Here is a 25103-nt window from a genome sequence, read left to right on the forward strand (position 1 = left end):
ACAGGTTTAATTCCTGCTTCAGGTATCTGAGTACACAGATAAGGTTAACAGTGCTGAGGGAGAGCCGTACCCTTGAAAATTCGGTAAACAGAACATATTTTAAACATTGAGAAATCTATAATTATTGGTGCACAGAGGGATCTTGTAGTGTTGGTATGAAAAACACAAACTGAGTATACAACTACAACAAGCAAATAGGGAAATGATTTGTTGGCAAGGTGGAATGCAAAATTAGGTTTTGTTGCAATTGTTCAAGACTTTCATGAGATCACACCTGAGATGATACAGTGGAAATTCATGAGATTGAATTCTGAGATGGGATTCCTTCCCACCTCAGAAATCAATCTAGTAAAGATTGATTTGGTTGTATCTATACTCACTGGAACACTGAAGGATGAGATATAGACTCATTGAAATATAACATACTCAGAGTGACTGACGTGGTAAAAGTTGATGAACTGTTTTCTTGGACTCAAAAGTCTAATCTAGAGGATGATAAAAGGCTGACCATTTAGAACTGAGAGGAAGAAGAATTATTCAGATAGTTTAGAATTGTTCGGAATTCTTTGCTGTCTGCTATTTTCCAGGCTAAATTCCTGAATTTATTTAAAGCTAAGATATGTTTTACACCAAAGGATCTGCAGCAGCTTGCCACGTTTCAAGTTGAGGAAGGTCCCAAAGCATTATGTAACAAAGTGCAGAGGAGCTCACCCACAGACCTGGCAAATACTTATCTCTCAATGGATATGAATAAAATACTCTTACCACTATCAATTTATTGTTTATTGAAACCCAGTGTGATCAAATTGGCTCCCAATCATAGCAGTGGCTTCATTTGAGTATTACTTCAGCACTTAACTCTCTGGAGGTGGGAAGCCTGGCAGTTCTATCTCTATGCCCATAGTCTCTGCCCTAGCTCCCAAGTACATTATTGGCTCGCCGGAATCTGCAAGGTTCTGTGATCATGAAGGTATTAAGTATTTGCACTCCTGGTTTTTCCATCCAGAGATGGTCACAATTTATTCTCAACATGTTTCTGTGACGATACTCCAGCTTCCTCCCACATTCCAAAGATGTAATGGTTAGGAGGTTAATTGGTCATTGTAAGTTGGCTGGGGCTAAACAGGCAGGTTGATGTGTGGTGCGGCTCGTTGGGCCAGAATGGCCTGGACAGCAGTGCACCTCTAAACTGATGAACAAGCAAACTTTCAGCAGGGAGTTTTTCCTGAGCATGAGCAATGGCCGAAGTTTCTCCCCCCACAAATAAGTGACGAAGCACAGGCCTTACTGTCACAAGATCAATTTGTGCCACGTACGGCTCAGTTACTCAGAAACGCTTCTTGAAGGCTTGCAACGTCTTTATGCCAAATTGCCATGGGAAGTGATTCTTGGATCATTGTTAGTAAAATAATAACAGGAAATGGCATTCAATATCCCTTATGTCAGTCCATGTCCATTAGATATGGTTGATCTATATCTCAAATCTGTACATCTGGTTTGTTTCCTAATCTTCAAAAATATTTCATACAAAAATAACAACCTTAGTTTTGATATATTAAGATGATCATGATCCTTAGCAGCTTGAGTCCCAGATTTCCACATACTTTGTGTGATTGTTTTCTGACATCAGTTCCTGGGTAGTGCACCAAAGGAAAGCCTTTTTCCTTCTACCCAGTTAAAGCAACACATCTGCTTGTGACTCATTTACTTCTGGGAACATTATACTTAATAATAACAACCTTTTGAAGTAAGTTGCCTTTTGCCAGGAGATGCTAAAAAATTCCGCCTTCAGCCTACGCACAATATCCATTTCTAATATGTTGGTAGAAATAGGTTAAGAACAATGGTGACCTGAATACAATTGTGTGATCTCACTCACACACACACACGCACGCACGCAATATGCACAAGAGACACAAACTTCCATGCATATTGCCACATAGCTCCTGTAAGGGTGCTGGAAATAAATGGAAAGTAGACCAATTGAAAAGGGATAGAAATGAACATGCAGATATCAGTACAATCACAAACAAGAGAAAATCTGCAGATGCTGGAAATCCAAGCAGTACACACAAAATATGCTGGAGGAACTCAGCAGGTCAGGCAGCATCTATGGGAAAGAGTACAGTTGACGTTTCGGGCTGAGGGAGGGTCTTGGCCCAAAACGCTGACTGCACTCTTTTCCATAGATGCTGCCTAGCCTGCTGAGTTCCTCCAGCATTGTGTGCATGATGCAGATATCAGTCTTTTCCAAAATCAAAGCAACTACTTCATTGCACAATATGGCCAAACTAATGCCTGTACCCAGGAGTCAAGAACAACCAAGTGATTAATTTCAAAGAGGTCAGACTTTCTGAATAATCTAATAAAACTGATGCAAAATAAAAAACGGAGGAAAATCAATGAATTTGATCAATGAAACTCCGAAGATGAAGGTATGTCGTTGGAAGAAAAGCACTAACAATGAACAACAAAAGCTATCACCTGCCAACCAAAGGATTTAAAGGCTTACTTAATCAGATATGGCCTCCCTATTGCAGGGTTTCTCTTCAACGCTGAGCAGGTACCATCTGCATAACTTCAATGTCTTAGAATCACTTAAATAATGTGAAAAGTTGCCAACGTTGAGATTAAAGCAAATCATACACTGGTAAGAAATAGTATATATTATACTCTGGCACATCCATTTATCGAATGTCTATACTTTGAATAAACTTTGGCTATTTTGCTTCAAGCTGAATTTTTTTTTTTTGCCCACCGCAACTGTGACGATACTCTGCACAATATTTTTAAATGCTTCTTATTCTCAATGAGTTTTTGTTTTCAGCTTGCCACTCTTTGAAACTTCCTGAAGCTGTTATAGGTATAGTGAAAATGCAAGTCTTTTGATGGTACACATCAAATGGACATACCCAATGTTTGCTGTATGCCAATTAACAAAGACAAAATCCAAAATAGCCTGAGACAATCAGTACTTTTAGTCCAACTAAATTTATTTTCTACATTCATTCTATTTAATATTTTAACTACCAACAGGAAATCTGAATCAAACTCTCATCTTGACATTAGTACAAAAGGAAAAACTTCTATGTGATACTATGTTTAACAAAAAAAAAGTTAGGAAGATGGAATACAAGGAATCCCACTGTGACACTGATAAGACTTTTGATTTTCTCAAAATTTTCTGCAGCTTTCAAAAATTCTAACTGTTTGCACCCAGTTCAAGAATCAACTGGGATTAAATTGACTGCTCGTGCCTCACATAGGATTTTATGACCCATTAAACCTAGGAACAAGTTGAGCAGGTGCGACCAAGGAATTATACTGTCCAAAGAATGAATTACATAAGGAAGACAGATTGAACCTTCCAGCATCTGAAATCATGTAAACAACTGAATAATAATGTTGATTTCATGAAACAAAATTGACTTAATTTTTACTGTACAAGTCGGATGTGCAGTATTGATTGACGCCACGTTTATTGCTAAAAAAAAAAGCTATCCTTGACTGTAAGGTCTTTGCAAAGCATCACTTAGAAGATACTGTAAAGATGCAGAAGAAGGTCTTGTGGTCGGATGACAGTAAAGTGGAATATCTTAGCCTCAACACTAAGCGGAACATCTGGTGTAAATCTAATAAACTGTGAATCAGCCTGCTAACACCATCCCTACTGGAAAGTACGGTGGAGGTAGCATCATACTATGGGGATCCTTTTCAGCATAAAGATCTGGAAATCTGGTCAGGATTGATGGGAAAATGAATGCTGCTAAATACAGAGAGATCCTGGATAAAAACCTGCTTGCCTCTACAATAAAACTTAAACTGGGGAGTAAATTCATCTTTCAACAGGACAATGACCTAAAGCACACTGCCAGAGCAACCACGGTATGGCTTCAAATGAAGAAAACTGATGTCCTTGAGTGGCCCAGTCAGGGTCCCGACCTTAACGTGATTGAACATTCCTAGCAAGACCTCAAGACTGCTGTCTACTGCCACTCCCCGACAAACATAACAGCTTGAGTAATTTTGCAAGGAGAAACGGGCAAATCTTACTCCATCACATTGTGAAAAGCTAATAGAGACTTATCCAAAACGAGTACTGGCAGTTCTAGCTATGAGAGGTGGTTCAACTAAGTTCCGAGCAAAGGGAGATGAATACTTCTGAACTGCTGACATTTCAGTTTTTACATTTTTAATTTCCCCAGTTTTTGGGGGGCTCTAATGTGAAAAAAAGGAGCATGTGATTTACAAATAAAAATTCTCAGTTAAATTGATCAAAATCCCTGGTTGTAATACCCATTTATGTGAACAAAGGGTTGGGGGCTGAATACTTTATTAGCATTGTGGCCTGTCATGATCCAACCGTGTTGACATCCGGTCAAGAAAGCTCACCAACATCTCTGCTTCCTCAGAAGGCTATGGAGATTTGGCATATCTCCAATTACTCTTACTAAGTTTTACAGTTGCACACAGGTTGGTCTGGCAACTACTCCACCAAAAATCACAAGAAAAAGTTGCGAATACAGTCATTGTGCAAAGCAACCAGTCTTTCACCGACCCCGTCCACATCCCGCCAGCTCTGCAAAGTAGCTAACATAATCAAGGACACCTCCCACCCTAGTCATTCTTTCTTCTCCCTCTTTCATTGGCTGTTACCTGACTCTTGAACAGACTTCTCAAGGAAGGAACTTGATCTCTCAATCTGCCTCATTGTGACCTTTGCATTTTTTTTAACTTTCCTGGGCCGCACTCTGAAACTCTATCACCATATTCTCAAGAAGCACACACAAAGTGCTGGAGGAACTCAACCAGCTGGGCAGCATCAATGGGAATTGATAAACAGTTGACGTTTTGGGTTAAGACTCTTCTTCAAGAGTCCTGAATAAGGGTCTCAGCCTGAAACGTCAAACGTTTCAGTATTTCCACAGATGCTGCCCGACCAGCTGAGTTCCACCAGCATTTTGTGTGTGGTGATTTGGATTTCCAGCATCTGCAGGTTTTCTCGGATTTACCATATTCTCCTTTCTGTTTTCTTTTTACCGTCTCAGTATAATTAGGTGAAACAAGATCTGCCTTGATGGCATGCAAAACTTGGTATCTTGGTACCTGTTAATAAACCAGCACTATTAATTAAAAAAACAACACCAATTTCACAGGTTTGTCGTAAAGATTAGTCTTTAGTGGATACGCTATGTTGGTGCAGACAAAGAACAATTTTACAGCGTATTAACTCACTCACGAAGAAAGTATTAACTGGTAAAAAAAAAACAGAGAAGTTCCAAAAGACAATATATTCTCTTTGACAAGTCTTTGGACCTTCAACTCAGCTTCCATCAGAGGGTACATAGGACACTCTCTAAAATAGGCTAAGCCCCTGAAGAACCAGAAGCATACATTTTAAGATTGGGTTGCTCAGGGATAACAATTAGCCTATTTAGCATATTAAAATTCATATTGTATTCCTGCTGCGTCTAGGTCTCTCAACAGACCAATATTATTACTCCTGGGTCTGACTCTGCACAATCTAAAATAACTATGAAATTAACTAGTCAGGATAATTGTAAAAATAAAAATTGAATAAAAGATTTAGAAACATTCCACAGATATTAATTTACCCTTTCTGAAGATCAATATATACCTTCTCACTTTGCCCTCCTTATCGTTGCTGAAGGACTGGTCAACGAGGTAACTGCAATGATTTTCAGACATTTTCAACCAATCACACTCATTTGAATAGTCAGTGACACTTAAGTTTGGTCTTAGCTTCTTCATTTGTGACTGGATATTTTTGCGAAATTCTACCAATATTTCTTTAATGATTCTACTTTGAGAGGCACAGAAGCTCTTTTGCAAAAACTGATAAAGGACATTTAGGCAAAGGAAAAATAGGTAGCACAAAACTTTGTCAAATTCATCAACTTTTACTCCAACTTCGACCCTGCCCATATAATCACTTGGCCCTTTTCTGACACCTCTCTCCCTTTTCTTGATTTCTCTGTGTTCATCTCTGGAGACAATCTGTCTATCAATATCCTTTATAAACCTACCAACTCTCACAGCTACCTTGACTATACTTCTCCCCTGTCACCTGTAAAAATGCCATTCCCTTTTCTCAGTTCCTTCATCTCTGCCACATCTGTTCCCAGGATGAGGCTTTCCATTCCAGAATATCAGAGATAATTCCCTTTTTCCACCACGGATGCTGCCCTCATCTGCATCTTCTCCATTTCCTAGACATCTCCCTGCTGCCTTTACAGGGATGGAGTTCCTAGTCTTCACCTACCACAAAATGAGCCTCTACATCCAGAGCAACATTCTCTGTAACTTCCAACATGATGTTCAAGATGGCCCCGGCGTATATCCGTGACTCTCTGCGGGTTGCAGAAAATTGTATCACTTTTCCTCTTAAATATACTTCTTTAAAATACTTTTGGCACAATCTGCAGCATGCAAATTTCCTCTTAACAGCTGACTACAAAATTACATCAATGATCTTCAGATCTTATGATCGATGATTAAATTCAGAGCAGTTAAGCATGGTGCCTTTAAGGGTCAGTGTCAAGATGGAAAATACAGCAAGAGAGGCAGAATTCAAACCTAGCTGAAGTGCAGAGGGACGAGGCCTCCTCGAATGAGCATCTAGTTGGCAAATGTGCAGTCGCTGGAAAACAAAGTTGACAATCTTGGGGCAAGGCTGCTGTATCAGAGGCAGATGAGGCAGATCTCAATTGTTAGTTGCACTGAAACTTGGTTAACTGCGAATACACCCAACAGATTTATCCGACAGGAAGGTTTTACGATTTTCAGAATGGATCGAACTGCAAACTCCGGTAAGGAAAAAGGTGGCAGCATGTAGTTCTTTGTCAATTCTAGTTGGCGCACTGACATTGGGGTTATGTCAGCTTCTGGTTCCCCTGACGATTAAACGTAGACCATTCTATTTGCTTCAGGCGCCTCATCCACGATCCTGACCGCATACACCATCAGCAGTCGATTAAAAGCTAACTCTCACGGCACTGCCAATTGTTGTCAATAAGCAAGAAATAGCCCATTCCAACGCATTTCAAATTATAATTGGTGACTTTAACCAATTTTAACCTTTAATCAATCATTACCAGCACAAAACCTGTTGCACTAGAGGTCCCAACACACCTGACCATTGCTACACTATGACAAGGAGAGCCTATGACTGGAATCAACAAGGGATGCTCGAAGCCTGTGACAGGGTTTGAATGCCATTACCTCCTACAAAGTTAAATCTTACAAAATGGGGGGGACAGCAGAGCTTTGTTTCCGAATGAGCTCAATGCCTTCTATGCTCACTTTGACCATCAGAACAGGGAGGAACCACCGCACACCCCCATGTCTCCCTATGATACTTAGGTCTCAGCTCTGAAGATGACGTATGGGCTGCCTTCAAGGGCCAAGGAAAGCATCCGGTTTGGACAGAGTATCTGGGCGAGTACTGAAGACCTGTGCTGACCAACTGGCTGGTGTGTTCACGAATATCTTCAACCTCTCGCTCCAGCAGTGTGTGATACCCATCTACTTCACGCAGGCTTCAATCATACCATGCCCAAGGAACATGATGACCTGTCTCAATGTCTATCACTCAGAGGCACTTACATCAACAATGATTAAGTATTTGAGAGCATATCAGCTCCAGTCAAAGTGGCAACTTGGATCTGCTCCAATTTGCCTACCAAAGCAACAGGCCCACAGCAGATGCCATCTCATTGGCTCTTCACGCCACTCTGGAACATCTGGACAGCAAAGATGCATACATCAGGATGCTTTTTCTCAATTACAGCTCAACATTTAATACCATCATCCCCTCAAAACTAATCAGTAAAGTCCAAGATCTGGGCCTCTGTACCCCCTTGTGCAATTGGATCCTGAATTTCCTCACTTGCAGACCCCAGTTAGTTTGGATTGGCAAAAACATCTCTTCCACAATCTCCATCAGCATAGGAGCACCACAGGGATGTGTGCTTAGTCCCATGTTGGACCTATAACTGTGTGGCTAAGTAAAGCTCCAATACCATATACAAGTTTGATGACACCACTGTTGTGGGTCATATCAAAGGTGGTGATGAACCAGCATACAGGAGGGAGATTGAAAATTTGGCTGAGTGGTGTAATAATAATAACCTCTCACTCAATATCAATGACCAAGGAGCTAATTGTAGATCTTAGAAGAAGGAAACCAGAGGTCCATGATCTCTGGAGGATCATAGGTAGAGAGGGTCAGTAACCTTAAATTCCTGGGTGTCACTATCTCAGAGGACCTGTCCTGGACCCATCATATAAATATAATTGCAAAGAAAACATGACAACGCCTCTACTTCTTCAAATGTCTGTGGAGATTCAGCATGGCATCAAGATCTTGGCAAACTACTATAGAAGCGTGCTAACTGGCTGCATTACAGCCTAGTATGGGAATGTCAATGTCTCTGAGTGGAAAATCCTGCAAAAGGTAGTGGATTCGGCCCAGTACATCACGGGTAAACCCCTCCCAACCATTGAGCACATCTATATGAAATGTTGCAGAAAAGCAGTATCCATCATCAAAGATCCTCACCACCCAGTCCATGCTCTTTTCTCGCTGCTGCCATCAGGTAGAAGGTACTGGTGCCTCAGGACTCGCACCACCAGGTTCAAGAACAGTTACCACCCTCAACCAACAGGCTCTTGAACAAAAGGGGTTAAATATACTCCTTCTATTTCTGGTGATCCCACAAATGATGGTCTCACTTTAAGGACTGTATCTTGTTATTTCATACTCCATATTTATTGCTATTTATTTAGGTTTGCAATTATACAGTTTATTGCTCATTGATCCTGTTTATAGTTAATATTCCGTAGATTTGTTAAGTATGCCTGCAGGAAAAAGAATCTCAGGGGTTGTATGTGGTGACATATATGTACTCAGATAATAAATTTTAGCTGGAACTCCCCCCCCCCCACCCCCACTGTGATACAATTGTCCATTTGTCCCTCCTCACTCATCTCCCTCCTTCTCCCTTGGTATGCAGAACACGAGATACACTTGCCATTTATTCTATCCCTTACCTCTATTCAAGGGCCCCAAACAGTCCTTCCAGGTGAGGCAATACTTCACTTGCAAATCTGTTGGAGTCTTCTACTGTATCCGATGCTCCCAATAACATTGATTGGTTCTTCCTTTCCACAGAAGCTGTCTGACCTGCTGAGTTCCTCCAACATTTTGTGTGTGTGCCTGTAAAATTGCCTAGCCCTGTCTGGCCTCTCAGCCTCCATAAGTTTATCCAAAATTCTTCCTACTTGTATCTCAACTCTCACACATCAGCTTCATGTTCCCTGAATTGCAATGTTTATTGTCAAGCAGTGTCTCAATTTTTAGTTTGAAATTTAGTGCACCGTTCCCTCCCTGGCTTTGCCCATTCTTTACTTATGTAGTTACTTATAAACTTATAACTCACAGGAAACTTCTCATGTTTCCGAAAAGTTGTCTTATTGCAGCTGTGGAGTCACAAGTTAGCTGGGACTCAGATCATGACAGAAACCTCCCCTTCCAAACACTTCCTTAGGCCTATATGACCGAGCTCTGTGCCACCTAATAGCTTCTCGTGAGGCCTGGTGTCAATTCTTAGTAAAACATTTTCCATGTCAAAGATGGATTATTGTCACTTCCAGTGCAGGGTTAAGAGACATCACATAATAGTTCCAATTTAAGACATCATGACAATATTTTCAACCAAATGCTTAGAAATTGGTTCCCCTGTATACATCTGCTGTCCAACTACTACATCAGCTAAAACAATCACATAGTTCCATCTAAGGTGGTCCACATCTTCCTTTTTCTTTAAAAAATCTATATAAACTGTGCATAACAGTAAAGCCTGAAGTTCTGAAACAGGGTTATTCTTATTGCTGATGATAATATTGATCAGGTTAATGCTCAATTATCAAAGATGAACCTAGGTTCACATCCTTCTTTTCAGTAATCCTGTTTATGGGAATTTCCTGAACATTGTATGTTATTAAATCCCAAGAATACTCATTTAGTAGGTAAACACAATCTGCATAAAGTGAAGCACAATGTAAAATGCTCCACGATGGAAATAACATCAAGAATTGAATACACAACCACCTATTTGATAAGGCCAGCATATCACTTTATATTGTACTTACATGTATGTTCATTCTTTACATTTATTTCAAAATAGAGCAAAAAAAATGAAGTCTGTGATCAGACAATCTTCTTGATAAGAATTCAATTACTTTTGAATAATATGTTAAAAAATATAGTACAAGAAATGCTGAATTTCAATCAAGCCAATTATCAAATGAAGGATTCGCCCTGTACAGTTACATGTATTAGGTATTTGCTGTGGTATGTTGGCTGAGATGCTACAGCATTCAATGTTGTTCGATGAAGCTAAAGAGCTCAGGTGACCAAATACTTCACCAGAGGAAGATTTCAAGAAGAAAGAGGCAGAGTCAAAGAGGGATGGGGAGAGATTTCCAGATTTTATGGCTTTGATTGCTGAAAGAACAGTAGCCACTGTATGCGAATCCTCTTTTTATGTGACTCCATAAAAAGTCTGTTGGAGGATCACAGAATGAACAAAATAAAAGAAAGATGCGGGAAGCCTTTAACAAAAACAGAAACTTGCTAGAAATATTCCTCCTGTTAGACCACATCTGTGTGAAGAAGAACAGACTTAAGATAACACATACAAAATACTGGAGGAGCTCATTTCTAAGGAAAGGGATAAACAGCCAATGGTTCGGGTTGAGACTTTCTTCAGGAATGTTTATTCCTTTCCATAGATGTTGCCTGACCTGCTGAGCTATTCCACATTCTGTATGTGTCACTCTGGATTTCTTGTGTTTACAGACTGACAGTTTCAAGTCGAAGAACCTTCACCAGAATTGCAATGGAGAAAAATGTTGCAGGTTGAACTGCTGGGAGGCTAGTCTCTGCAGGGAAGGGGGGGGGGGGAGTGGGGGGATATCTCTAACAGGGTAAAACTGGGTCAACCATGGAGATAAGCAGTAAACAAGGTCATCTGGTCAATGAGTGAATGGGAGTACTGTCAACAGACAAAAAACTGCAAGAGTAGGATGACATGCCCAACAGGTCAGGCTGAGCAAGTCTTCCACTCCCAGAAGAAACAAAAAGTTAAAGGGGAGATAGCAAACAAGCTAAACCAATGTCACAGATGCAGAAATGATTCTTAGATGTTGTCCACAGGTGAACAACTACAAACAGAAATCAAGTTACCATTCAAGTTGGAGGATTTTAGAGCTTAGGGATATGGAGATAATGGCAAACGGTACATTTTAACAATACTGGTAAAAACTAGGAGAAGTTGCTTAGCAAATAGACGGATCACCTGCAATGAAACTTGATGTAAACTAGGAAACTAACAGTGGGTTTATAAATGAAGTTGATGAAATGTCTAGCAAAAAACAATGAATGGTCTCATTTTAGGAGACGACAGGCTGAATCAAAGTCAGAGGAGCAGACTGATGAGGTGAAAGCATACTACCTTAGTGAAATGAGTGTGGAGTTGGAAGCACCACTCAATGTTCATTAGGCTTCAATGTGTCAATAGTCTCAACGGTCAGAGAAAGTGATGAATTGACAGCTGGCATCCAAGACGGAGGTGGGGCTGAAGCCAACTGCTCAAATTTGCAGTAAGTTCAAAATTCAAAATAATTTTATTACCAAAGTACGCACACATCACCATATACTACTTTGAGATTCATTTTCTTGCAAGCACCTACAGGAAAAGAATACAACGGAAATTTGCAAAAATCTATACATAAACAAGGACTGACAAACAACCAATGCATAAAAGTCGACAAATTGTGCAAATAAAAATAAAACAGGGAACATGATTGAAAGCGAGTCTGTAGCTCAGAGTTAGTTTAAAGTAGTGTAACTGAAATTATCCACACCGGTTCAGGAGCCTGATGGGTTTAAGGTAATAACTGTTCCTGAACCTGGTGTTTCTGATGCCTACTGATGTCACAGGGTCTGAGGGTTTCTTTGTGCCTGGATCCTGTAAATTCGCCAGCTGAACATGTTTTTGAGAATGTCAAACATCCTTTGATTATATTTTTCAAAATTATAATAAAATTAAAATGAAGGTTGAAATATCATAAATAAACTTTACAAAATTCACAAGATCTGCAAGATCCAGTAAGGAAGATACAACACACATACAACAATTAGTATTTAAGGCTAAATTGTTTGCAAGTGCTAATTCTGGGATCATACATCATTAAAACTTAAATGATGTTGCTCAGGATAAGATTTTCCAGATATCTTATAAAGGGTCACATCAATTCACACTGACTTCTGCTTCACTGATATGGAGGAACCTGCTAACACAGCTTGTGAATATGTGCTTCATCACCAACAGCAACTTTAGGACTTCAACATTCAGCTGCACATGGGCAAAAGCTGCTCTTTGCTCGACAGAGTAGTAATGGTAAACAGCAGCAGCCTTGCTGCCATGACTAACTGTGAAATCTGAGCAAACAGTTACCATCTTCCCAATCTATAACATTGGAAGGAGGAGAACAGCAAGTTATGAACATTGAAGAACATCTGAGTGGCCTTGTTACAACTAACAGCCTGCAGGATCGATCACAACAGATTTATTTCACGTCTATAATACACCAACAATAAACTTAATGCTTTCTGTCAAAGAATTTCAATTATCTTCCTGTTCTCCACATTCTCAACGTTTATACTTGGTAATCTTTACATACAGTTCTGAAAGACAAAGACAAATTTGGCACAAAAAACAAGAAGAATTAAGACAATCGGTTGAATGCTGGAGACAAAAGTGACCAAGGATGGAAAATACCTTACAAACCTTATTTGTGTTTATCAGGTAGATGTAATGATGTTTCTTAGCTGGAGAGAAAAAGCATTCTGTTCCTCAAGATACAAGACATGTGAAGTCATAACCTCTACAGGATTATCAAATCTCTTTCAGCTTGAGTTCTGTCAGTGTCAGTGTGACAACTTCAAATCTAGAGCCTCAATGGAGGCAGGGGCATGGAGAAATTTAGCCCCTCCTGTGCACATCGTCCTCCTGGTTGGACAGAAAATCTGCAGACTTCTTCATGAATGGGAACAATATTCTTCTTTGATGATGCTGACAACAACATTGTCAAATGGGAAAAGATTCTTTCCCCAAAACTATTTTCCTATCTGTTCCACAGGTGACAAGAGCCATTCTCACTTCATTTAACACAGTGACTTTCGTACAGACAGTTATCTCCGAGTATCAAACAAAACTCACAAGATTTTCAAAGTGGAAATAAAGTCTGTTATGAAAACCTTGCAGATACACAATAATGAAGTAATCCAGTCTGAAGATACTGCAGCAGATATAATTTTCAACTATATTTATAACATCCGAACAGGAACACTAGTAATGCTCTTGCAACATCTGCCCTGGATTTAATAGTTGTTACAATATCCTTTGGAGAAGACTACCCTTCTGCACTCACATGTGTCTTTGATTGTCGTTACTGTATGTATTTGAAAACAAGCCAACTAATCAGAAAATCATCCAAATGTAATGCTACAAGTTTATTAAGCAAACAAATCCAAAAGGGCTCAGAAAAACTCTGGTCAAAGGAGTTCTGTAGGACATAAGAGGGTTTCTAGTCCTGTACAGAATATGGACCATTTCTACTCATTGTGTGCCTTGCCAATTTTGTGGCCTCAATTCCACCATCATCCCCACTTAACCCAGAAAACTTAACTTGCCCTGTCCCACCCCTTCCTTCAGTCTATTCGACGAAGTTGCTGCAGAGCATTCAGGAGCTCAGGACTTCACAGGAAATGAAAATTAGAGAATGCATGACACACAAAACACTGGAGAACTCAGCAGGCCAGGCAGCATCTATGGAAAAGAGTACAGTTGCCGCTTTGGGCTGATACCCTTTGGCCAAAGGGTCTTGGCCCGAAACATCGACTGTACTCTTTTCCATAGATGCTGTCTGGCCTGCTGACATCCTCCAGCATTTTGTGCGTGTGTTGCTTTGGATTTCCTGCATCTGTAGATTTTGTCTTGTTTATGATAGGATGCATGAGCAAGCTGCCACAAATGAGCAATGGAACCACAGCAAGTCTGCTCATTTTACAGTCATGTTGGCTGAGTCATTAATATTTGAAAGGACTGCTGAGAAAAACATCCTTGCACTTTTATCAGTGTTAGAGCCTTCAGCACAACTTGCCCATCCTGACTCAAGATGACTACCTGAGTTAGTCCCAATTGACTGTGTTTTGCCCCATAGCCCTCTAACCTTTCATATCCACATACCCATTTAAATATCCTTTAAAAATTGCATTTTTACCTGCTACTACCACTTCCTCTGGCATCCACCCTCCCCCCTCCCCATGTAAGAAGGTTGTCCCTGAAATTCTTCCCCCCTCACCTTTAACTTCTATGCCCTCTAGCTTTAGACTCCCCTACCCTGGGTAAAAGACTGATCTTTCACTTACAGTGCTGTGCAAAAGTCTTAAGGGCATTTATATAGCTAGGGTACCTAAGTCTTTTGAGAAGCGCTATAGTAATTTTATGTATCGCACAATACTGCTGCTACAAAACTAACAAAATTCATGCCATATGTCAGTGATGATAAGCCTGATTCTGATATGGTTCTCTATTGTGGACTGAGAATGGGAAGGGGACAGGCAGAGGGGAATCATGGTTAAGAAAAGGGGAAGGGAGGGAGTGTGAAGCACCAGTAAGACATTCTGCAATGATCAATAAAGATATTGTTTGGAATCAACTGACTTTGCCTGGTGTCTCAGTGCTGGGTGTGTCTGCACCCACCCCTGGCACTCCTTCTCTGTCACCTGTCCAACACCCCTCTCTTGTTATTCCCAACATCCTTTGCTCTTAGCAGATATACAAAATGTTCTCTGCTCCACGTTGACAAATACAGTACTGTGCAAAAGTCACAGGCACCCTAGCTATATATGAAGCGCCTAAGACTTTTGCACAGTACTGTCTCTGCCCCCTTCTTGTTTTTTTTTTAAACCATAAGGTCACCCTTCAGCCTCCAATGCTCTAAGAAAAACAGCCCCAGCCTATCCAGTCTCTCCTGATAACTCAAAATGTTCAGCACTGCTAACATCCTTACGAACTGTCCTCTGCGATCCTTCAGATCCACTTCTAGCAGCAGACCAGAACTTGACCGAACCCCAGCAAAAATGCAGTTCTTCTGTCAACAGCTATACCATCAAACCAGAATAGAAATGGGGGAAGTGCCCAAGTGCCTGGGGAACAACATGATCCTATTATCCTTCCGCTCAGAAACTAAATTGTTTCCAATTTAGCTCCAGGTACAGACTCAAATTTGTTCTACCCAATTCCCAGGCACAGTTATTAAACCGGACACTTGACACGACTTGCAAAATCCTCTCCCTCCCACTTAGTTCCTGAGTATGAAATTTAAACTATTTTAGCAGAAGCCCATTATGGAATGCTCACAACAGCATGCTCAGTGATGGTTGAAATGCTTGCAATATAACCAATAAGACTGAGAGGAGGTATGGTATAAATCTTCAACAGGTTCCCTTTGGGTAAATACTTATTGAGACACAGCACTCAATAGGCCCTTCGAATCGTGCTATCCAGCAAACCCCGATTTAACCCTACACTAATCACAGGACAATTTATATTCACCAATTAACCTACCAGCCGGTACTTCTCTGGACTGTGGGAGGGAACTGGAGCACATGGTCACGGGGAGAGTGTACAAACTCTTTACAGGCAGTAGCTGGAGTTGAACCTGGGTTTCTTGTATTGTAAAGCATTGTGCTAACTACTCCTCTACCGTTAATGAGAAACAGTTTTGATGGCGTAGGAATTAAAGGCCACAGGACAGGGACTGAAAATTATTACAAAAGACTGGGGACTGTAAACCCTTTTAAGAATAAATAGCAGTAGTTATGATCTTGAATGCACTGTTTAAAAGTGTGCTAAATACAGATTTAGTAGTGGTTATTAAAAAGGAACGGCATAAATATTTTAAAGCTTTTTTAAAAGTTGCAACGTTGTGGTGAAAGAGCAAGAAATTGTGTGGTGTTCTCTGCAAAGAGCAGGCACTGACTCAAAGGGATGAATGTCCCTCTGTGCAGTTTTATTTCCTGTAATTCAAGCATCAGTAATGTCAACCAAAACATTTGCGCAGAGTCTCAGACTTTACCTCCTCATTCCAAAGAGGCACAAAGCTGGCGCATGCTCCTAGACTGGGAGCTCAACTGCAATGTTTACATTGAATCTTTAGCACTGGAGAGACCGATTGGGCTAAATGCTCTATTCCTGGGTTTATAATCCACAAGAGACCCACTTAAATTTCTTTTTCAACACGTTCATCTGATCAATCTGCAATAAATATACCTCTTTCACAAACGCTGCCTGACTGTGCGTGTGCTTTCAGATTGCTTGGTTTATATTTAAATTGTCCTTTGACTCTTCATATTTACTTATTTAGTGTCTTCTTAAATGCAGCCAAGTAGCAAACCACATTTACTTGTAATCTGGGAAAGGTGAGATAAGATTCAAATGCAACTCACGGTAAAAATAGCTCTTAAATTTCACTTAAGTTTTAAAATATGAGATTACTTGCTGCATAACATAGTTTTCATTATGTTTATTGGATAAAAATGCTCCTGAATGCTGCCCTGTAAACTGACAACTAAATACAGCAAGTCTGACAACTCGAACACTGAACTACAACACTGTTGCAGGCTCGAAGGGCCAAATGGTCTACTTCTGCACCTATTGTCTATAACTTCAGTATGGAAGATGCAAGTTGGAATGTTTTAAATATGACTTTAAATACCAGTAAAAAGACAAGAAATTAATTCACATTTAAAAACCAAAATAGAACACAAATGAACTCACATTTAATTACAGAGGGAAACAGACTGCTTCGGGATCACCAGCTGACCCAGCCTGGATTTAGCTTATTACTTATTTACTGACTTTTCCAAAATTTGTACTAATACATTATAGAAGGAAATGGATTAAAAATATGGAAAGGAACATACAAATTCCAGAGTCACACCCACAAAACCAACAGCTTATGTCTACAGGACACAACTCGGGCAATCAAAATTTTTTTTACCAACAGCGAAAGATCTTAAAGACAACTTAAGACCACCAATAATTATGTTGTGTGGGATGCAATTAAGTTACAGAATGTTATCGTTACACACTGTAAATCTATTCTGCTTTCCACCAATTACATGACTTGTAGGAAAGTGAGTTTATCCTTCACATTATATTTGATTTTTAGGGGAATAAAAAGGATCCACCTACCTTGTGCTTCATAATCGGCAAGGTAAGGAGTCGACTGCCTACTCTGTTGAGCTGAGCTCATGCCGAGCACCGACTGCAGTTGTGCCACATTCAAACTGGCTGTAAGTTCACCACTTCGATCGCCGATCTGCAAGAAGACATTCCAAGGCTGAAAACTCACACGACACAGGAGGTTACCTCCGAGCTTATGTTGCCATGTAGTTTGAGGATTTTGGGATTGGGGGGGGGGGGGGGGGGGCTGTCTAGAGGTGGCAACTATGAGGTGGGGCAGGAGTTCACAAGTTGAAAGCAAAGGAAAACAGGAAATTTGTGCCCGGTCTGATGCAATTGATGCAACAGAAAACAGTCAAAATTCAGAAGCTGCACTGTACATTGATGTTTAATTGAGTTATCTTTGCGCATTCCAGACCACCTCCTGTTTATTATTGTTTAATGGCCCATCAATCTGTATGACTGCATAGCAGACGAGCCTTCATTTCCTTCACATTATACTTAGGCCAAAGCAAAAACTGGTCCTGCTAATGAAATATATTCATATGCTGAAGGAACATTTAAATGTTGATATTATACTGTGTAGAATGGAACATTTAAAGACTTGCACAAATCCTTAAACTACTGCGTTTAAAAGCAGCTGCTGTTATTGGCATCAGATTCAGCTTCTGGGAAGTTGTTTGCTTTTGAACGTTACTTGGGTACCTGAACACAAAATCCTGTTGGTTTTAAAATATTAACCCTAAACCTGCTGAAGAGGAATAGTAAATGGAAAGGTTTGGATTTACATAATGCTCATTCAAGCATTGACAGAGAAGTGTGAAAGAACACCGATTAGCAAAAGTCAGAAATTATACTCAGATGAGCACTTACAACCGTAACATATAATCACTGTGGTTTCTTTTTCCCATGACAATTTTGCCCGTTTTTACTTATTGTCTTCTTTTGCTGTTTTGAACCAAAAACACAACTTGTTTTACATATCAAACACGAGGAAATCTGCAGATGTTGGAAATTCAAACAACAACACACACAAAATGCTGGTGGAACACAGCAGACCAGGCAGCATCTATAGGGAGAAGCACTGTCGACGTTTCGGGCCGAGACCCTTCATCAGGACTAACTGAAAGGAGAGATACTAAGAGATTTGAAAGTAGTGGGGGGAGGGGGAAATGCAAAATGACAGGAGAAGACCAGAGGGGGTGGGATGAAGCTTAGAGCTGGAAAGGTGATTGGTGAAAGTGATACAGAGCTGGAGAAGGGAAAGGATCATGGGACGGGAGGCCTCGGGAGAAAGAAAGAAGGGGGGAAGCACCAGAGGGAGATGGAGAACAGGCAAACAACTAAATATGTCAGGGATGGGGTAAGAAGGGGAGGAGGGGCACTAACGGAAGTTAGAGAAGTCAATGTTCATGCCATCAGGTTGGAGGCTACCCAGCCGGTATATAAGGTATTGTTCCTCCAACCTGAGTTTGGAATCATTTTGACAGTAGAGGAGGCCATGGATAGACATATCAGAATGGGAACGGGACGTGGAATTATAATGTGTGGCCACTGGGAGATCCTGCTTTCTCTGGTGGACAGAGCGTAGGTGTTCAGCAAAACTGTCTCCCAGTCTGTGTCGGGTCTCACCAATATATAAAAGGCCACACCGGGAGCACCGGACGCAGTATACCACACCAGCCGACTCACAGGTGAAGTGTCGCCTCACTTGGAAGGACTGTCTGGTGCCCTGAATTGTGGTGAGGGAGGAAGTGTAAGGGCAGGTGTAGCACTTGTTCCGTTTACAAGGATAAGTGCCAGGAGGGAGATCGGTGGGAAGGGATGGGGGGGACGAATGGACAAGGGAATCGCGTAGGGAGCGATCCCTGCGAAAAACAGAAAGAGTGGGGGAGGGAAAAATGTTTTTGGTAGTGGGATCCTGTTGGAGGTGGCGGAAGTTACGGAGAATTATACGTTGGACCTGGAGGCTGGTGGGGTGGTAGGTGAGGACAAGGGGAACCCTATCCTGAGTGGGGTGGCGGGTGGATGGGGTGAGGGCAGATGTGCGGGAAATGGGAGAGATGTGTTTAAGAGCAGAGTTGATGGTGGACGAAGGGAAGCCCCTTTGTTTAAAAAAGGAAGACATCTCCTTCGTCCTGGAATGAAAAGCCTCATCCTGAGAGCAGATGCGGCGGAGACGGAGGAATTGTGAGAAGGGGATAGCATTTTTGCAAGAGACAGGGAGTGTCTCCAACCTGATGGCATGAACATTGATTTCTCTAACTTCCGTTAATGCCCCTCCTCCCCTTCTTACCCCATCCCTGACATATTTAGTTGTTTGCCTGTTCTCCATCTCCCTCTGGTGCTACCCCCTCCCCCTTTCTTTCTCCCGAGGCCTCCCGTCCCATGATCCTTTCCCTTCTCCAGCTCTGTATCACTTTCACCAATCACCTTTCCAGCTCTTAGCTTCATCCCACCCCCTCCAGTCTTCTTCTATCATTTCGCATTTCCCCCTCCCCCACTACTTTCAAATCTCTTACTATCTCTCCTTTCAGTTAGTCCTGACGAAGGGTCTCGGCCCGAAACGTCGACAGCGCTTCTCCCTATAGATGCTGCCTGGCCTGCTGTGTTCCACCAGCATTTTGTGTGTGTTGTTGTTTGTTTTACATATATTAGATTCCTAGACATTTACATTTTGAAACTCCTTACCACAATAATGTACCATTTCCTTCCAATATAGAAGAATAATAAATACTGCCAAGTCCCAACTTAACTTCCAATACTTTTCAATTCTGTAGTATTCCAGCAGCATCGGAACTTTGCTCTTGATCCTTAGAAATAACAGCTTAAAATTTATACAATTATAAAAGCATCCTTTGATACTGGACTCTTATCAAACAAAATTTTATACTAAGCAGCAGGAGAAAATATCATGAATGAGGTAGCTGTTACTACAAAAGGAACTAAGACAAATACAGGTTACAACAACACACACAAAATGCTGGTGGAACACAGCAGGCCAGGCAGCATCTATAGGGAGAAGCGCTGTCAACGTTTCGGGCTGAGCGTTGACAGCGCTTCTCCCTATAGATGCTGCCTGGCCTGCTGTGTTCTACCAGTATTTTGTGTGTGTTGTTTGAATTTCCAGCATCTGCTGATTTCCTTGTGTTTGCTCTTCAAATACAGGTTACAATGCCTTATTTGGGAAGGGGGTGATCAGTCCCAGAAAATAAGTCTGTATCATGATTTTCCATAACTTGAAGTCACATCATCTGAGCAGGCATCTAGAAATGAGAGTTGAAAAAGAAATTATGTTTATTTTTTTCCACATAAACTCTGTTATGTGGTATTTTTATGTCTGTTTATTCAATGTCTGAATTTTATGGGTGCTGATTTATGAATTCTCTAAGGGCAAATTTGCATTATGCTGAACAACTGTGATGAGTGTGGTTGCCTGTTTTGAGAAAGGTCCGAGGAAAACATTACAGAGCTTTTCTTTGAGGCAGCTAAAGATACAGGCCTCACTTCCATAAAGGAGTGAAGGAAATCAGTTGAAAGTTTGAGGTTTCATGACATGACTTACAGTAAGAAGGAAAAAAACAAACAACAGTCCTAACATTGAGTCTTCTGCTGCCTTTGCCTTGGTGCCATTTTCTTTGATCTCAGAATCTGGACCATGACTCCAATCTCTGTAATTCCTGATCCAACTGCACTCGCTTACCCTCTCTGTATTTATTCTGTGCTAAGCAGTGACACAATTCTGACTTGTCTTAATACTTCCACTCCCCTTGCAGTTTAACTAACCTCCCAACACTGAACTTGCAGCACTCCACTATGGTCAACATCACAATCTTCAACAAACTGTTACTGCAGTGAGACAAACTGGACCCTACCTCACAGAGACCAAAGGTCTCACACATCACACCATTCCTTCTATTGCACCATGACCCCAACAATAAACACATTACTGATCTAATTTCCTGACAAGATCTTCACTCCAGAGCCACAGACCTCACAAAGGAACCCCACTTCTCCCTCCTCTCCAACAACCGCAAGCAAGACTGTTCTTGTTGGACCAATTCTTCCAACTTGTTCCTGTCCTACAGAATGCATCTCTTCCTGCTTTAACCTCACACATCCATATGGGCCAACTCCTTCTGCTACATTTTCCACTTCCCAGGTGACAATCAGCTCATTTTCACCAAGGGCAACCAATTCTCTATTCCTCAAATTAAGATGAATTGAGGGCCCTTCAGTTCTCCATTGCGCAAGAAGCTCAACTACAACCATCCCCCCCACACAGCCCACCTTGTTTCTCTAGCTGAACATGATCTTACTTTGAACTATTCTTATAGAATCACAGTCACACTGCAATAAAACAGTACTTCTGGCCTACTGAGTCACCTATAATTATCCTTGTTCCAGTCCGCTTGGAAGTTCCACCCCTCACCTGTCTTTGCTATACAATGACACATACAATACAATCACTGGCCACTTTATTAGGTACCTCTTAGAACCTGGTGTGGTTTGCTGCTGTTGCTGTAACCTATCCACTTCAAGGTTTGACATGTGCATTCAGAGAAACTATTTTACAAATCGCTGTCGTAACGTGTGGATAGTTGAGTTATTACTGCCTCTCTGTCAGCTTGAACCAGTCTGGCCATCCTCCTCCGATCTCTCTCATTAACAAGGCATTTTTACCCACAGAACTGCTGCACAGTGGATGTTAGTTTTAAATTTTTGCACCATTCTCTGTAAAGTCCAGAGACTGCTGTGTGTGAAATTCACAAGAGATCAGCAGTTTCTGAGATACTCAAACCACCCCATCTGGCACCAACAGTTATTCCACCGTCAATGTCATTTAGATCACCTTTCTTCCCTATTCTGATGTTCGGTCTGAACAACTGAACTTCTCGACCATGTCTGCATACTTTTAAAAAGGTATTTTGACAAGTACTTAGGTAGGAAAAGAGCAGAAGGACACAGGCAAATGGCAAAGGCACCACAGTCAGCCTGAACAAGGTCCTAAAGAACTGTTGAATGCCCCTACTACATTCCAACTCTAACTGCTTTTCGAATAAAAAATATATAAATATTTCTAATTGGATGACTGGTCAACTTCCTGTTCCAAGGCAACAACCTCGACCCTTCTTCCCTGGAATAATTCCAGTAAATTCCTTTTGCACCTTTGTTAAGGTCTCTTTTTACTGAGGTGAGATGCTCAGAGGTGGGTACAACACTTCAGATATGGCTGACACAATAATTTATATATGTTGAACATGACATTTACAAAGGCCATTATCCCAAACCTTCTTTTAAAACTGCTTTCACCATCTGCCTTGCCACTTTCAATGAACTTTATACATGTATCACCAGCTGTGTTTATTCTACTTTTGCTTTGAAAATTATATCCTCCAGATAATTCTGCTTCTCCTTTCTTCCAACCTAAATGGAACACTTTTTTTCTTCATCAAATTACATTTGTCACAAAGTGCAACCAAATCTCCCTTTATCTTCTTTTAGTCTAGTACTAGCTTCTCTGCAATTTACTAAACTTAAAAGTTTTGTGCCGTCTGAAAATTTGGAAAGTATATCCTGTCCTTAATATACGTTAAAGGCAGAGGTCCTACAGCAGACTTGCAGTGAACTCCAGAGTACATTTAGCTGGAAACTCAAAAACAAAATTTCACTGCTGCAGACACAAGAGACTGCAGACGCTGGAACCGGAGCCAAAAACTGATCTGCCGAGGAACTTGGCCAGTGAGGCAGCTTCTGTGGAGGGAAATGGATAATTGACCTTTCAGGTCAAGACCCTTCATCTGGGATGATTTTTACTCCAATCTTTAACTATTCCTGTTTCCTAGCACTTAGACATTTTCCTATCCATCCCAATGCAGCCTCTTTCATTCCATGGACTTCAGTTTTGATAAAAAGTCAATTATGTCATACTTTTATCAAGTGCCTTTTGAAAGTTTGTAAACTCCACATCAACCTGTTCTGTTACTTCATTTAAAATAAAGGCAAATTGTGTTTTTTTTTTATTAGTTTTTTTTAATACATTTTCTACATAACTACAGATAGAAAAAAAAACCCAGATCAAAATGAAGGACATTGATACAGTGCAAAAATAAGCTTACAATAACAATCTGATACAGAGAAAGATAATTGAAAAAGCACCCAAATTGAAGACAAGTAAAATTAGCATCCTCCCCAAGCCCCACAGCACAAATCAAAAAAAGGAAACTCCAGACCACCCACATCACAATATAGAGAATATAAATCAGGACAATCAAACCCCCAAAGCTGTAAATACACTTAGCAACAGAAGATATTAATGCCTACTACCAAAAGAAAGAGGAGCTGAAAGCAAGGGACCGAAAAAAAAACCTTAGTTAGGAGGAAGGTTATGAAAGTACTCAATAAAAGGTCCCCAGACCTTATGGAACTTTAAGTCCGAATTAAGAATTGAATAATGAATTTTTTCAAGGTCCAAGCAGGCCATAATATCATTAAGCCATTGAGCATGTGTGGGCGGGGCAACATCTCTCCATCTAAGAAGGATTAAACGTCTAGCCAGGGGAGAGGCAAATTATAATATTCGACACTTAGACAAACTCAGACGTAAATCTGTCTCACCCCAGAAACCGAACAGAGCAATTAAAGGGTTTGGTTCTTCGTGGTGATTCAGAATATACGATAACGTTATAAAGACATCTTTCCAAAATTTCTCCAAGCTAGGACAAAACCTGTATATATGAATGAGAGAGGCCTCACCCCTTTTGCATTTATCACAAAGTGGACTGATGTTAGGGTAAAATCGAGATAGTTTAGATTTAGACATATGGGCTCTATGAACAATCTTAAACCGTAAGAGGCAATGGCGAGCACAACGAGAGGTTGTATTAACTGATTTGAGAATCGAGTCCCAAGTCTCATCAGATAAGGAGGTATTTAAATCCTGCTCCCATGCCATTTTAATTTTATCCACAGGGGCACATCGTAAGGCTGCTAATTTATCTTGAATACTTGATATTAAACCTTTGCCTCGTGGATTAATGGAAAGAAAAAAGTCCATAACATTTTTCGCAGGCATTTCAGGGAAGTTAGGAATTAAAGGAACAATAAAGTGTCTAATTTGGAGATATCTAAAAAAATGAGCATTGGGCAGATTGAACTTAGCAGAGAGCTGTTGGAAAGAAGCGAAGCGATTATCAATGAAAAGATTTTCAAAATGTCTAATGCCCTTCCTATACCAATCATGGAATGCTGAGTCACATGTAGTGGGTAAAAAAAGGTGATTATGCACGACAGGGCTGGAAACGGAAAAACCATGGAAACCATAAAATTTGGCAAATTGTGTTTAAGTAAATTTTTTTCCTGTTTTAACTGTTTCCTGTTTTTTCTGTTTTTACTGTTTTCCCCCCAATCAGCGCACCCATGTTTAAATGTCTATTAATTGTGTCCGTATGTTTCTTTCCCCAGCACACATGCTATCCCTTATAAAGGCCTGATGAATGGTCTCAGCCCGGAACATTGACTGTTTTGCCCTCTCCAAAGATGAGGAATAGAGACACAAAATTCATTGAGCATTTTATGCGTTACTCAGGATTTCCACAAAATGTAGAATCTCCTGTGTCTATCACAAGCTGTACTGATTGGTTTGCATTCGTTGAGTTGAGCACTATTCTATTTTTGAACAGGGAATCCTCAGTGCTCACCCTTAGGTGAAATCAGGCAACATGGGATATACAAAGGAAAATGGAGCCGAGGTAGATGATTAGC

At 40.7% G+C, this 25103-nt stretch overlaps 1 protein-coding gene across 2 annotated transcripts in view; it reads right to left on the reverse strand.

Annotated features, from left to right (window-relative positions):
* The window catches only part of LOC132407329 (G-protein-signaling modulator 1-like), a 278415-nt gene that overhangs the window by 67913 nt on the left and 185399 nt on the right, over positions 1–25103 (reverse strand). For both annotated transcript variants that reach the window (XM_059993671.1, XM_059993670.1), the window contains one exon: positions 17349–17475. In XM_059993671.1, coding sequence (XP_059849654.1) covers positions 17349–17475 — 127 coding nt within the window. The remainder of the gene's footprint in view (positions 1–17348; positions 17476–25103) is intronic.

The sequence above is a fragment of the Hypanus sabinus genome, chromosome 18 (assembly GCF_030144855.1).
Source record: "Hypanus sabinus isolate sHypSab1 chromosome 18, sHypSab1.hap1, whole genome shotgun sequence".
NCBI lineage: Eukaryota > Metazoa > Chordata > Chondrichthyes > Myliobatiformes > Dasyatidae > Hypanus > Hypanus sabinus.